This window comes from Somniosus microcephalus, chromosome 34 (genome assembly GCF_052327205.1).
Source record: "Somniosus microcephalus isolate GS21.2 chromosome 34, FLI_Smic_1.0, whole genome shotgun sequence".
In the NCBI taxonomy this organism is placed as follows: Eukaryota; Metazoa; Chordata; class Chondrichthyes; order Squaliformes; family Somniosidae; genus Somniosus; species Somniosus microcephalus.
In genome coordinates, this window is record NC_141020.1 from 4,817,909 (window position 1) to 4,830,781 (window position 12,873).

Genomic DNA, 12,873 nt, shown 5'->3' on the forward strand with positions numbered 1-12,873 from the left:
TCAACATCACTAAAAACAGATGATCTGGTCATTGTCACATTGCTGTTTGTGGGAGCTTTCTGTGCGCAAATTGGCTGCCGCGTTTCCTACATTACAACAGTGACTACACTTCAAAAAGTACTTCATTAGCTGTAAAGTGCTTTGGGACGTCCTGAGGTGGTGAAAGGCGCTATAGCAATGCAAGTCTTTGAGGAAGACGTGTGCCTGTGAAGTGAGTGCACGATCGCATTCCTCGTCTGGCCGGGGGGGTGTGGGGGGGTGGGTGGAGTGACTGCTTTGCGCCCCCACCACCCAGCCATCAGAGGTACCCACCCACCCACCCACCCCTGCTGCCCTCCAGCAAGGTTTTAGTGCCTCTGCAGCATTAAGCCTCTGTTGCCATTGAAGAAAAGAATGCTTAGTACAACTAACTTTCTTAGTACCATAGACGACAACAGGAACGTTTTCGGGGAATTCTGATTGTAACGAGGTGTTATTGAGGAGCTGAAGCTCACTCCCAGCACGTTGCAAAAACGGGAATAAAGTCCACTATCTTTCTAATTTATAGTGCCCTTTTTTCTGCTATTTGGATCATTGCAAAGCGCTTGTAAAATAAATGGGTCAGCGATTTAAGTTGTAGAAATGGTCCTGCGAGTAAGGTAATGGAATATAGGAACAGGAGGAGGCCATTCAGCCCCTCTAGCCTGTTCCGCCATTAATTAAATCACGGCTGGTCTGTATCCTAACTCCCATCTACCTCTGCCTTGGTTCCATCTCCCTTGACACCCTTCGCAAATCTCTACCGATATCCGTTTTGAAATTTTCAATTGACCCACTGACCCCCCCCCCCCCCCCCAGCCTCGACGGCTTTTTGTGGGGGCAGGGGGAGCAGAGTTCCCGGTTCCCACTCCCCTTTGTGTGTGAAGAGGTGCTTCCTGACAATGGAGGCTGGAGTATCTCCGCAAAACGGAAGAGGCTTGGGGGGGGGTGGGGGGTCTCTCCTACCTTGTGTCTGCATGTATCCAGGCACAGTGCAGCGTGTAGTCTTCATCCTTTTTACTCTTTTTCTGAGGGAGAGAACATGTTATCAAATTAGTATCCATGTTGGGCAAGTAATTGGCTAGTAATCAGCTGACCATTTTAACTGCTCAGATTGGTTCACGCACTTTTGCGTATTATCGTTTTGCATATTTAAGTCTGCTCGTTATTTTGCTTTTTCCTCTTTCTTACTATTTCTATCTTTTTTTTGTGACTATCTTTCTGTCTGTAGGACTGAAGAACTTTAAGAAATCAAATCTGAGTGCCAAGCATACAGGTTTGCTGTGTCACTCCCTCTGCATGTGTTTGCTTTGTGAGTGTGAATTCTGGCATCTCTCCACTGGTTTATGTCCGCCGTGGCTCAGTGGGCAGCACTCTCGCCTCTCAGTCAGAAGGTTGTGGGTTCGAGTCCCCACTCCAAAGACTTGAGCGCAAAAATCTAGGCTGACGCCTCCATGCAGTGCTGAGGGAGTGCCGCACTGTCGGAGGTGCTGCCTTTCGGATGAGACGTTAAACCGAGGCCCCGACTGCTCTCTCAGGTGGGCGTAAAAGATCCCACGGCCACTATTGGAAGAAGAGCAGGGGGAGTTCTCCCCGGTGTCCTGGCCCAGTATTTATCCCTCAACCAACATCACTAAAAACAGATGATCTGGTCATTATCACATTGTTGTTTGTGGGAGCTTGCTGTGCACAAATTGGCGGCCACGTTTCCCACATTACAACAGTGACTACACTTCAAAAAGTACTTCATTGGCTGTAAAGCGCTTTGGGACGTCCTGAGGTCGTGAAAGGCGCTATAGAAATGCAAGTCTGTCTTTCTTTTCACTGGAATATCTGCCTAGATTATGGGCTAAATCCTGGAGGGGGTGTCGAACCCATGGCCTTCTGACCGATGCAAGAGTTCCATCAGCTGAGTCAAGCTGACACTTTAGTTGCTTTAATATGACGGAACGTAAAAGTCCTTTGTTTATCGTTCCCTTTCTTTCTGAAAGTGTTGCCTCCCGCCTGGAGGAACGCTTTGAGCGCGTCGGTACTGTAGATGACAACAGGAAAGTTTTCAGGGAATTCTGATTGTAACGAGGTGTTATTGAGGAGCTGGGATGGCAGGAATGACGTATGAGGAGAGATTGGGTCGATTGGGCTTATACTCGCTGGAGTTTAGAAGAATGAGAGGGGATCTCATTGAAACTTATAAAATTCTAACAGGACTGGACAGACTAGATGCAGGAAGGATGTTCCCGATGGTCGGGGAGTCCAGAACCAGGGGTCACAGTCTAAGGATAAAGGGGTAAGCCATTTAGGACAGAGATGAGGAGGAATTTCTTCACCCAGAGAGTGGTGAACCTGTGGAATTCTCTACCACACAAGGCAGTTGAGGCCAATTCATTAAATATATTCAAGAAGGAGTTGGATATATTTCTTAAGGTTAAAGGGATCAAGGGATATGGGGAGAAGGCAGGGACAGGGTACTGAATTTGGATGATCAGCCATGATCTCATTGAATGGCGGAGCAGGCTCGAGGGGCCGAATGGCCGACTCCTGCTCCTATCTTCTATGTTTCTATGAAGCTCACTCCCAGCATGTTGCAAAAACGGGAATGAAAAAGCTGTTGAGCGAGGCCGCTCTCTCCGTCGAGCAGAGGTGAGGATGGGCCCTCGTTAACTGTCGGCAGCTGGTAATCTGCTTTCCCTTTTCAGATGACCGAAGACCTCCCAAACCACCAACGATTTCAGACTTTGTTTCTCAATCCAGAAGTAAGGATTCCGGAAGAGGGAGAGACAAACGCGGAGATAAAAATTACAGGTAGGAACTGCATTTCAATCTTGCCTAATTGGTTGATCATCTTTGCTACTTTTGTTTTATTGCTGGACTGTGGAGGGTCTCTCTCAATGCCTGGTTGGAGCTGGTTTAACTGGTCTGTGAAGGTGGCAATAGTGCCCCTGGACTAGGGGAGGAAGGAGAACGATACAGAGCCAGGGTCCCTACCTCAACTGCTACCCAGTGACTCCTGTTGCAAAATGCTCACAGGCCTTGCATAGAATTCACAGCACAGAAACAGGCCATTCGGCCCAACTGGTCCATGCCGGTGTTTATGCTCCACACGAGCCTCCTCCCGCCCCTCTTCATCTCCCCCCATCACCATATCCTTCTATTCCTTTCTCCCTCATGTGTTTATCCAGCTTCCCCTTAAATGCATCGATACTATTCGCCTCAACCACTCCCTGTGGTAGCGAGTTCCACATTCTCACCACTCTCTGGGTAAAGAAGTTTCTCCTGAACTCCTTATTGGATTTATTAGTGACTATCTTATATTGACGGCTCCTAGTTTTGGACTCTCCACAAGTGAAAACATCTTCTCTTCGTCTACCCTATCGAACCCCTTCATCATTTTAAAGACCTCTATCAGGTCACCCCTCAGCCTTCTCTACAGAAAAGAACCCCAGCCTGTTCAATCTTTCTTGATAGTTATAACCTCTCAGTTCTGGTATCATCCTTTTTAAAATCTTCTTTGCACCTTCTCCAGTGCCTCTATATCCTTTTTTTGTAGGATGGAGACCAGAACCGTGCACAGTGCTCCAGGGTAGATGGCAGATGAGGGCGGGATTGGACGGACATTTGGGGCTCGAATTTCATTGGGCCGTGGAAGCGGGATTGGAGGCGTGTGGGGGGGTTAAAATCACGAAATCGGGGGGCACGAACCCATCCTGCCCCCAACCCGCCTCCATGCTTGTTTCACAGGAGGCGGGTACCCGACCTGTGCTGGGAGCCGCCTCCCTGAGGCGGGAAGGGGATTAGTGCCAATTAACTGCCTGTTAACAGGCAGTTTTTAGCCTAATCCCTATTTTTATCCCTGAAGTGTGGGATTCCCGACGGCTCCAAACCACGCCAAGTTAGTGAGGCGGACCGTCGGGCTGAAGGACTTGGAGGGTTCGAGATGTCCGGTGTTCAGGTGAGTGAGGGGTGCATGAATGCAGAGGTAAGTGTGTTTGGTGTCTGTAAAGTGTTTAAAGAAGTTTTACTTACCTTTACTTACTAATGCAGGCTTCCTTCCTTCAGGTCTCGGGAGTCCCTCATCTCACCGACACAGAAAGCAGAATGGCCGCGAGCTGTCAAAAGTTCCAGCATTCAGCTTTCTGTTCTGGAGAGATCTCTAAATCAGCCTGAGAGGAAGGAATTAACTTAGTGTACAGATTGTCAGTGTTTGACAGCTTCAAAGAGCTGTCAAACGCTGATATTTCATCTGTCAAAAGCTCTTGACAGATGAAATGTCAATCTGTGACATCACCTGTTGCCGGGTGGCCCTTAATTGGCCTGCTGAGCCCGCTGGGCGGCTCAACCAGGTCAATCAAGGGAAAATCGAGTGGGTTGGCCACAACTCGATGGAGGCGGGACTACAACCCCAAAAGTTGTAGTCCCGCCTCCTACACGCCTCCATTGATAAAATCCAGCCCTTGATGTCCTATCCTTGTTCCTTCTCCAATACTGCACTTGGTGTATTGACCCAGTGACCCTCCTAGTGTGCGATCCTCTGACTAACGTAACCAGGGGTCGGGTTTATAGTTGTACTGATGAGTGGCTACATTGATGCTTCGTTCATAAGCCTGTCAATTCAAAAGACTAATGTGAAGAAAAACGTACTTCTGAACATCAGCCAACACAAGGTACAGGGTCTCTTCCCAGCGAGTTTATGGAGTTGCTGGGCTTTCTGAAAACTGATTGCCAAGCTAGTTTTGAGAAGGCTTTGGCTCCCAATGATATGACGGTGACAAATTCTAGCTACTTATCCCAAAATTCATTATTTATCTCCACGTGTGCCCTAATGGTCATTTGAGTGGTATGGACAGAGTCACCTGTTCATCATCTCACCTGGCCACCTGGCTTGGCGCAGGAGGGCGAAGAAGTGGATAACAAGGCAGACAATCTTTCCCAGGCCCCTTTTTAAAAAAAAAAAAAAAAAAAAATTTAAAATAGGGGTGGAGGTGGAGAGGAAGTTCTCCTGATGGCCCACGTGATGTGATGCTGAGGCCCCCGCAGACTGGAAGGTCCCAGGTTCAACCCCTGGTCTGGCCAGGATCAGTATCTTGGGTGGTAGAATCAGGCTCTTAATGCCCCGAGAGAGGAAGAGAGAAATTCAGCAAGGCTGGTTTGTGTGCCTGTAGGCGGGGGAAAGATTTCAGGAGGAGCAAAATAAAAACTTTTCGATTAACAATTGCCCCCAGGGCACACTTTCTAAAAGCTCGTCCTGTAACATATGCTACGTCCTGTCCAACACCGTCCAGTAATGTAACAAGGAGGGAGTTTAGAATGAAGATGGTTCCTTTGGTGTACCAGGAACTGCCTGGAGAGGGACGTGGGGAAATGTACCTTTAAGCACCTCCCTGTGTGGACTGGCTTTGTACGCTTGATCCTCCAGTGCTGAAATGTGTTTCCCATTCTTTCTCTGTAGCATGCACGACAATCGGTGGGAAAAGTGTGAGGCAGAACACGAGGAGGAGCAAGTAAGTCAACAGCAACAGATGGGCTAGTGGGAAACTCTTGCGGTGTACAAGGATGCGATGGGGTGCAATGAAGGCTGAACAAAACCAGCTTAACTTTTGGGGGAGGGGGGGATTAACAACAAATTGGGATTGCACCATGCTCCTCGTGTGGCGAGAGATGTCTCAGAACTTTACACAGTGGTGGACACTGAGCAGGAGATGGAAAGCAAAGCAACAATGGGGGAGGGAGGTGAAAGGGTGGTAGGGGAGGTGGCCAGGCTGGAGGACCGGGGCAGGAGATGGGTGCGCAGAGGCTGAGGACAGAATCGCTGTTGGTGGAACAAACGTAGGTATGTGGCCTTCGTAGCGAGAGGATTCGAGTACAGGAGCAGGGATGTCTTGCTGTAGTTGTACAGGGCCTTGGTGAGACCGCACCTTGAGTATTGTGTGCAGTTTTGGTCACCTTATCTGAGGAAGGATGTTCTTGCCATGGAAGGAGTTCAGCGAAGATTCACCAGACTGATACCTGGGATGGCAGGAATGACGTATGAGGAGAGATTGGGTCGATTAGGCTTGTACTCGCTGGAGTTTAGAAGAATGAGAGGGGATCTCATTGAAACTTATAAAATTCTAACAGGACTAGACAGACTAGATGCAGGAAGGATGTTCCCAATGGTGGGGGAGTCCAGAACCAGGGGTCACAGTCTAAGGATAAGGGGTAAGCCATTTAGGACTGAGATGAGGAGGAATTTCTTCACCCAGAGAGTGGTGAACCTGTGGAATTCTCTGCCACACAGGGCAGTTGAGGCCAATTCATTAAATATATTCAAGAAGGAGTTAGATATATTTCTTAAGGCTAAAGGGATCAAGGGATATGGGGAGAAAGCAGGGACAGGGTACTGAATTTGGATGATCAGCCATGATCTCATTAAATGGCGGAGCAGGCTCGAGGGGCCGAATGGCCTACTCCTGCTCCTATCTTCTATGTTTCTATGTAACAAGGAGCAGGCTCCATGTTGAAGGAAAACACCGAGGTATGGTGGGACGTGGAGGGATTCAATGATGAGGATGTGGGTGTTGGTCAAATCACTGGGGCACAGAAAGCCAGTGGAACTTGGATGGTAGGGTCACTGGATGCAGGTGAGGTTGCGAGCCACGGCATTCCAGATGTGACTCGACAGCAAGAGTGTTGGAGAAGTTGAGCTTTGAGGTAATACGTGGATGGAAGGGTTTCTGGCTGCAGATTGGGATGTTGGGGTGGAGGCAGGAGATGCGACCGGTGATGGATGGCTGTCTTGGGGGATGGATCCGATGTAAGGGGAGGGAACTCGAGGTTGGCAGTGCGCCGACGTTCTGGCAGCGCCAGTGGTGGGCAGGTGTTTTTGCCAGGAGCCAAAGTGGATGGTTTTAGTTTTGCCAACACCTAGTTCCTAATAACACGGGTAGTTGGAGCGATGGGGCACAGACCGTTTCATCAGAGGTGGAGCAGGAACCGAGTGGCACCTGTGAGCGTGTGGAAACTGACCCCCGTGTTTCTATAAGACGTCACTAAGGGAGAAATGAAGAGCAGGAGGCCAAAGATGGAAACCTGGCCTACAACATGGTGACCGTGTGGGCACGGAGTCATTTAGTGATTGGCTTTGCACATTCAGACTTGTAGCCAACGTTTATATTTATTCAATAAGACCTGGGATCTAATAAAGAAAGAAAGACTTGCATTTCTATAGCGCCTTTCACGACCACCGGACGTCCCAAAGTGCTTTACAGCCAATGAAGTACTATTTGAAGTGTAGTCACTGTTGTAATGTAGGAAACGCGGCAGCCAGTTTACGCACAGCAAGCTCCCACAAACAGCAAGGTGACGATGACCAGATAATCTGTTTTTGTTATGTTGATTGAGGGATAAATATTGGAGAACTCCCCTGCTCTTCTTCGAAATAATGCCGTGGGATCTTTTACGTCCACCTGAGACGGGGCCTCGGTTTAACGTCTCATCTGAAAGACGGCACCTCTGACAGTACGGCACTCCCTCAACACTGCACTGGGAGTGTCCGCCTAGATTTTTGTGCTCCAGTCTCGAGTGGGGCTTGAACCCACGACCTTCTGACTCCGAGGCGAGGGTGCTGCCCACTGAGCCACTGGCTGACACTGCTCAGTGATTAAAGTGAAAGGTTGTCCATTTGCTCACTGCTGACCCTCCACCAATGACCTGGCTAACGATGGTGGGTTTCCTGTACCAGAATCAACCTGTGTACATAGGAGTTTAACTCTAATTGCCCAGTTAAGAAGGTAATACTTGTGTTGTAGCTACTCGCACTTGAGAAAAAGATGCTTCACTGCAACAGCTCAGCATAAATCTGGATTAAATGCATTCCAACTGTAGCGGAGCTACTAGTATTGGCTTCAAATTGTCTATCTGTGAAGAACCATCAGGCTGAATGTCATAGAAACATAGAAAAATAGGAGCAGGATTCGGCGTTTCGAGTCTGCTCCACCATTCAATATGATCATGGCTGATCCTCTATCTCAATACCATATTCCCGCTCTCTCCCCAAACCCCTTGATGCCTTTTGTGTCTAGAAATCTATCTCCTTCTTAAATATATTCAGTGACTTGGCCTCCACAGCCTTCTGTGGTAGAGAATTCCACAGGTTCACCGCCCTCTGAGTGAAGAAATTTCTCCTCATCTCAGTCCTAAATGTCCTACCCCGTATCCTGAGACTGTGGCCCCTCGTTCTAGACCCCCCCACCCCCAGCCAGGGGAAACATCCTCCCTGCATTCAGTCTGCTTAGCCTGGTTAGAATTTTATACGTTTCAATGAGATCGCCTCATTCTTCTAAACTCATCCTCTTTATTTGATCATTACAGGAAAAGGAACTTAAAGAAAACTATGTTCAAGATGCCAAGCTCAATGTGGCCAAGGCTAATATGGATGAGTCACATGAAGATGAGGCTGATCTAGATGAGGGAGACGATGATGAATGGGAAGATGCTAGTGATGAGGAAGAGGAAATGGTGGGAGATGATGTGTCGGACAGTGAGGACCAGGTGGAGGAGACAAAGGAGCTCGAGGAGGTGGAGGAGAAGAAAGCTGATGGCGGAACGAAGGAGGAGGAGGTGACGGGGGCGAAGGAGGTGCAGCGCACCGACAGAAGCCCAGAGGTTGGAGCCAAAGAGCAACGAGCCAGGAGGTCCCGGGAGGCTCCCAAACTTCACATTCCTCCGAGGGATGTGGCGGCGGAGCCTGCAGAAACGGAATCGAAGCCCCTGAGCCCTTTCTCGCTCGATGGGTACCACCCGGTCAAAGATTGGGCAGAGGAGATGGAAACAGCATCGCCAAGAAGCAACGTGGAGCAGAGCCCCTTGCAAACGGCTAACGCCAATCAGGATTCTCTGGAGGAGTGTAAAGGTAAGACTGGAGGGCAAAGTCCTCATGGAGAGTGTGGAGGAGAGCAGCTGAACCTGTTTCTATTTATCCCCATTTTGATCCGTGTTTCTCACCTGATTCTTTTTCCAACCTGATTTTTGAATATTAAGGGAATCGAGGGATATGGGGATAGTGCAGGAAAGTGGAGATGAGGTCGAAGATCAGCCACGATCTTATTGAATGGTGGAGCAGGCTCGAGGGGCCGAATGGCCGACTCCTGCTCCTATTTCTTATGTGCTTATCTCCAACTCAAATGACCAGCTCCTAAATCTCAGGCAGCACAATGCGTCAAAAGCTGAGAATGGGGGGAAAAAACTGCCTGGAGATCATTTCATAACGACTGCGCCCTTTTTCTTTGAAAAACCGAATATTTTTTTCATTTTTTACGACTATGGTTAAATACCTTCCTCACAGCACCCCCCCCCCCCCCCCCAACCCCCCACTTTTGTACTAAGTGAGTAAAGAGACTCTGGAGCTGAAACCTATCCCAATGCCTGAACTGGTGCTCAGGGCCAGCTTTTCCCATTGGGAGGCACCTTGGCTTTTCCCATTGGGACGCACCTTGGGCAGGGCAAGACTTCTACCCATTCCGGAGATCCCCCATATCCCGTGTTCCTGGGTAGTTCAGCAGTTTGAGTTAACGAGCAGTGGTTTTTCTTTTTTTTTGCAGCGACGGTGGGGTCCGGGGAGGGCACCGCCGACCGTGAACGGCAGGCCTCGGATGCTCAGGCCGGGCAGGAGCCTGCGGCTATAAAGGAGCAGGCGCCTCCGCAAGACAGGAGTGGAAGCAGCGGCTCTGCCGGCGAAATCCTGGGAGAAAGAACGGAACCGGAGACCGCTGACGGTGATGGGACCGGTGACACCGCCACCATCATAGTTACACAAGTGACCACGAAAGAGGGGCCGAAACAACAAGAGGCCAATGAGAGAGCAGGTCAGTGATATCTGTGCACTGTACGCACATCTTCAATCGAAATTGCAAGCCCTTTTCAGTTTCCCTTTTATCGTGTGGGCGGGGGGATTGGGATCGATCCTGTTTTCCCACTTTGGGATCTGGGATTCGGTTGCCGCAGGGTGGGCTTTGCGGGACTCCCTGCCCCATTGTGATTCTGTCAAACATGCAATGAATTCATCTATACCCCCTTAAAATTCAGAATGCTTCAACAAGCGATGCCTTTTCTCCATTGTAAACATTTCCCAGTTTCTGCCAAGGCATCTAACCCAAGGAATTCAATACAGAGGTGACGTGTATGTCTGACGGCGGGGCTGTTACACATTTTGCAAGGCACTGATTTATGCTTTCCCCGCGAACAGTTGTGGTCTCCTTATTTAAGGAAGGATATACTTGCATTGGAGGCAGTGCAGAGAAGGTTCACGAGGTTGAGTCCTGGGACGAAGGGGTTGACGTATGACGAAAAGTTGAGCAGGTTGGGCCTATACTCATTGGAGGTGATCTTACTGAAACATATAAGATTCTGAGGGGGTTTGATGGGGTAGATGCTGAGAGGATGTTTCCCCTCGTGGGGGAATCTAGAACTAGGGGGCATAGTTTCAGAATAAAAGGTCGCCCATTTAAGACGGAGATGAGGAGGAATTTCTTCTCTCAGAGGGTCGTGAATCTTTGGAATTCTCTTCCCCAGAGAGCTGTGGAGGCGGAGTCAGTGAATATTCAAGGCGGAGATTGACAGACATTTGAACTACAAGGGAGTCGAGGGGAGAGAGCGGGAAAGTGGAGTTGAGGCCAAGATTGGATCAGCCATGATCTTATTGAATGGCGGAGCAGGCTCGAGGGGCTCGATTGGCCTCCTCCTGCTCCTATTTCTTATGTTCTGCAGTTCATCGACTATCCAATACATGCAGCGTGATTTATTAATGAGTGCGTTATCTCAACCCTTTATTATTAAAATAAGAAGGGAAAATACTGCAAGAGCTGGAAATCTGAAATAAACAAAATGGGGAAATAGTTGGAACTATGCCATTGGTCAGTCAGCATTTGGTGGGGAGAACATAATCTGTGTTTTCCCTGTTGTTGACTTTGACTGTGGCTCTATTTCCAGATGTTCTGTTATTGCTGTGAAGTGCACATATCGAGTTGCTGATTTGATTGGTCCATTTATTTTAAATTGTCAGTGGGGACCTTGCGATTCTGGCAACGCTGTCTCGTAATTTGATATTCGGCTTTAGTTTATCGATTTTTAATGTTTCACAGCAGTGATTTTCCCATATGTCAAATATATGTGAAGTCTTTTCTCTTTCCATTGTCCTGTGTGTGTAAGGAGCGTCATTGAGTTCTACAGCACGGGAGGAGGCCGTTCAGCCCCTCGCGCTTGTCCTGGTTCCCTGACAGAACTACCCACCCAATCCCAGTACTGTGCCCTTTCCCCAGACGCCTTTTAAACATTTACTTTTCCCTTTTAACGGCTTTTTTTTTATACGCCTTCTGCTTCCGCCACTGTCGTCCTAGCAACTCTCTGCTTTATATTTAAAAGAAAATATTCCCCTAACCTTTTTGTCCTTTTTCAGTGCTGACCTTAAATTGATGCCCCTCTAGTTTTTCCCTGATTTTGCTTCATCAAAACCTCTTACTTTTGCAGATCTCCACTTGACTTTCTTTGTTCTAATGAAAAGAGCCCCATTCATAAGCAAAGCCTCTCCTCCCTGCAATCAAATGAGTGAATCTCTTCTGCTCCCTCTCCGTGGTCTTGAAGTTCTTCCTAAAGTAAAGCACCCAGAACAGGACACCTTATTCTCTCTCATCTTTAGTTCTTAAACAGTAATGTTGCTTGCAAAATGGACATTGCAAATGATTTTGCCTTTTTTTTAAAAAATGTGTTTTTCTCTCTCTAAAGGTGAAACCTTTGGACCCACCACAAGGACAGCACAGAGCACAGATTGTGTGGAAGAATGTGAACCCATCTCAGGTGCAGTTCGAATCACTAGCTACGAGACTGTTTGTTTCCGTAAGGCTCCTCTCACTCTGGGCTAAGCTCCCCCTCGAGCATGCTGTCTAACCTCAAAGCCCTTGCTTAACCGAACTAGGCAAATGCGCCTAACATCTCTAACCTCCTACAGCCCTGACCAAAAGGGCAAAACCGGTAATCAGCTGCTGGATACTAACATTAACAGCTCGGCCACTGAAGCACTAGGCCGAGGCCTGGGACTCAATTTGGGACCGAACCCACGACTGTTACTCTGAACTGCAAATTCCTGCTCTCCGCTCTTCTTGTCTTAACTTCCGTTCTCTTTCCGCTCTCTCTCTCTCTCTCTCTCTCTCCCTCGAGAAAGCATGGGCTGCATGTGCTTGTGAGATTTCTCCCTTTCTTGCACCTCTGCATCCTGCACTTCCGTTTTTATTCTCCTGTCTGAACAATGGAAACACTCTGCTGAGGAAATGGACGGGATTTCTGTCTGTGTTGGATTCAGTCGTCATGTGTTTGGGTTTGGATTGGACAGTCTGGACTTCCAGTGGACTGTCTGGAAGTTTCTAAAACGTAAACTGGACCCCAAATGTCTGATTTAAAAAAAAAAAAAAAAAAAAAAAAAAAAAATTGTTTTGTTAAAAGCAGAAAATGTCATTCACATTTTTACTACTTCTGTGACTTATGATGTGCAGACGTTAGTTAATTATTGAGGTGCTTCTCGGCAAAGCAAACATGGAATTCGAACCATAAACAGTGTCAGCTGTGGCTCAGTGGGCAGCACTCTCGCCTCGGAGTCAGAAGGTCGTGGGTTCTAGTCCCACTCCAGAGACTTGAGCACAAAATCCAGGCCGACACTCCCAGTGCAGTGCTGAGGGAGTGCTGCACTGTCGGAGGTGCCGTCTTTCGGATGAGACGTTAAACCGAGGCCCCGTCTGCTCTCTCGCGTGGATTCAAAAGATCCCATGGCACTATTTTGAAGAAGAGCAGGGGAGTTCTCCCCAGTGTCCTGGGGCCAATATTTATCCCTCA

At 48.4% G+C, this 12,873-nt stretch overlaps 1 protein-coding gene across 9 annotated transcripts in view; it reads left to right on the forward strand.

Annotated features, from left to right (window-relative positions):
- Window positions 1-12,873, forward strand: part of LOC147096665 (uncharacterized) — a 45,559-nt gene that overhangs the window by 27,274 nt on the left and 5,412 nt on the right. For 6 of the 9 annotated variants that reach the window (XM_085973223.1, XM_085973224.1, XM_085973219.1 and 3 more), the window contains 6 exons: window positions 1,250-1,330; window positions 2,715-2,820; window positions 5,465-5,516; window positions 8,365-8,905; window positions 9,594-9,857; window positions 11,773-11,883. In XM_085973223.1, coding sequence (XP_085829349.1) covers window positions 1,250-1,330; window positions 2,715-2,820; window positions 5,465-5,516; window positions 8,365-8,905; window positions 9,594-9,857; window positions 11,773-11,883 — 1,155 coding nt within the window. Of the gene's footprint in view, window positions 1-1,249; window positions 1,331-2,714; window positions 2,821-5,464; window positions 5,517-8,364; window positions 8,906-9,593; window positions 9,858-11,772; window positions 12,663-12,873 lie in introns of those variants that run through there. The other 3 variants (XM_085973225.1, XM_085973226.1, XM_085973227.1) reach the window with 3 other exon arrangements.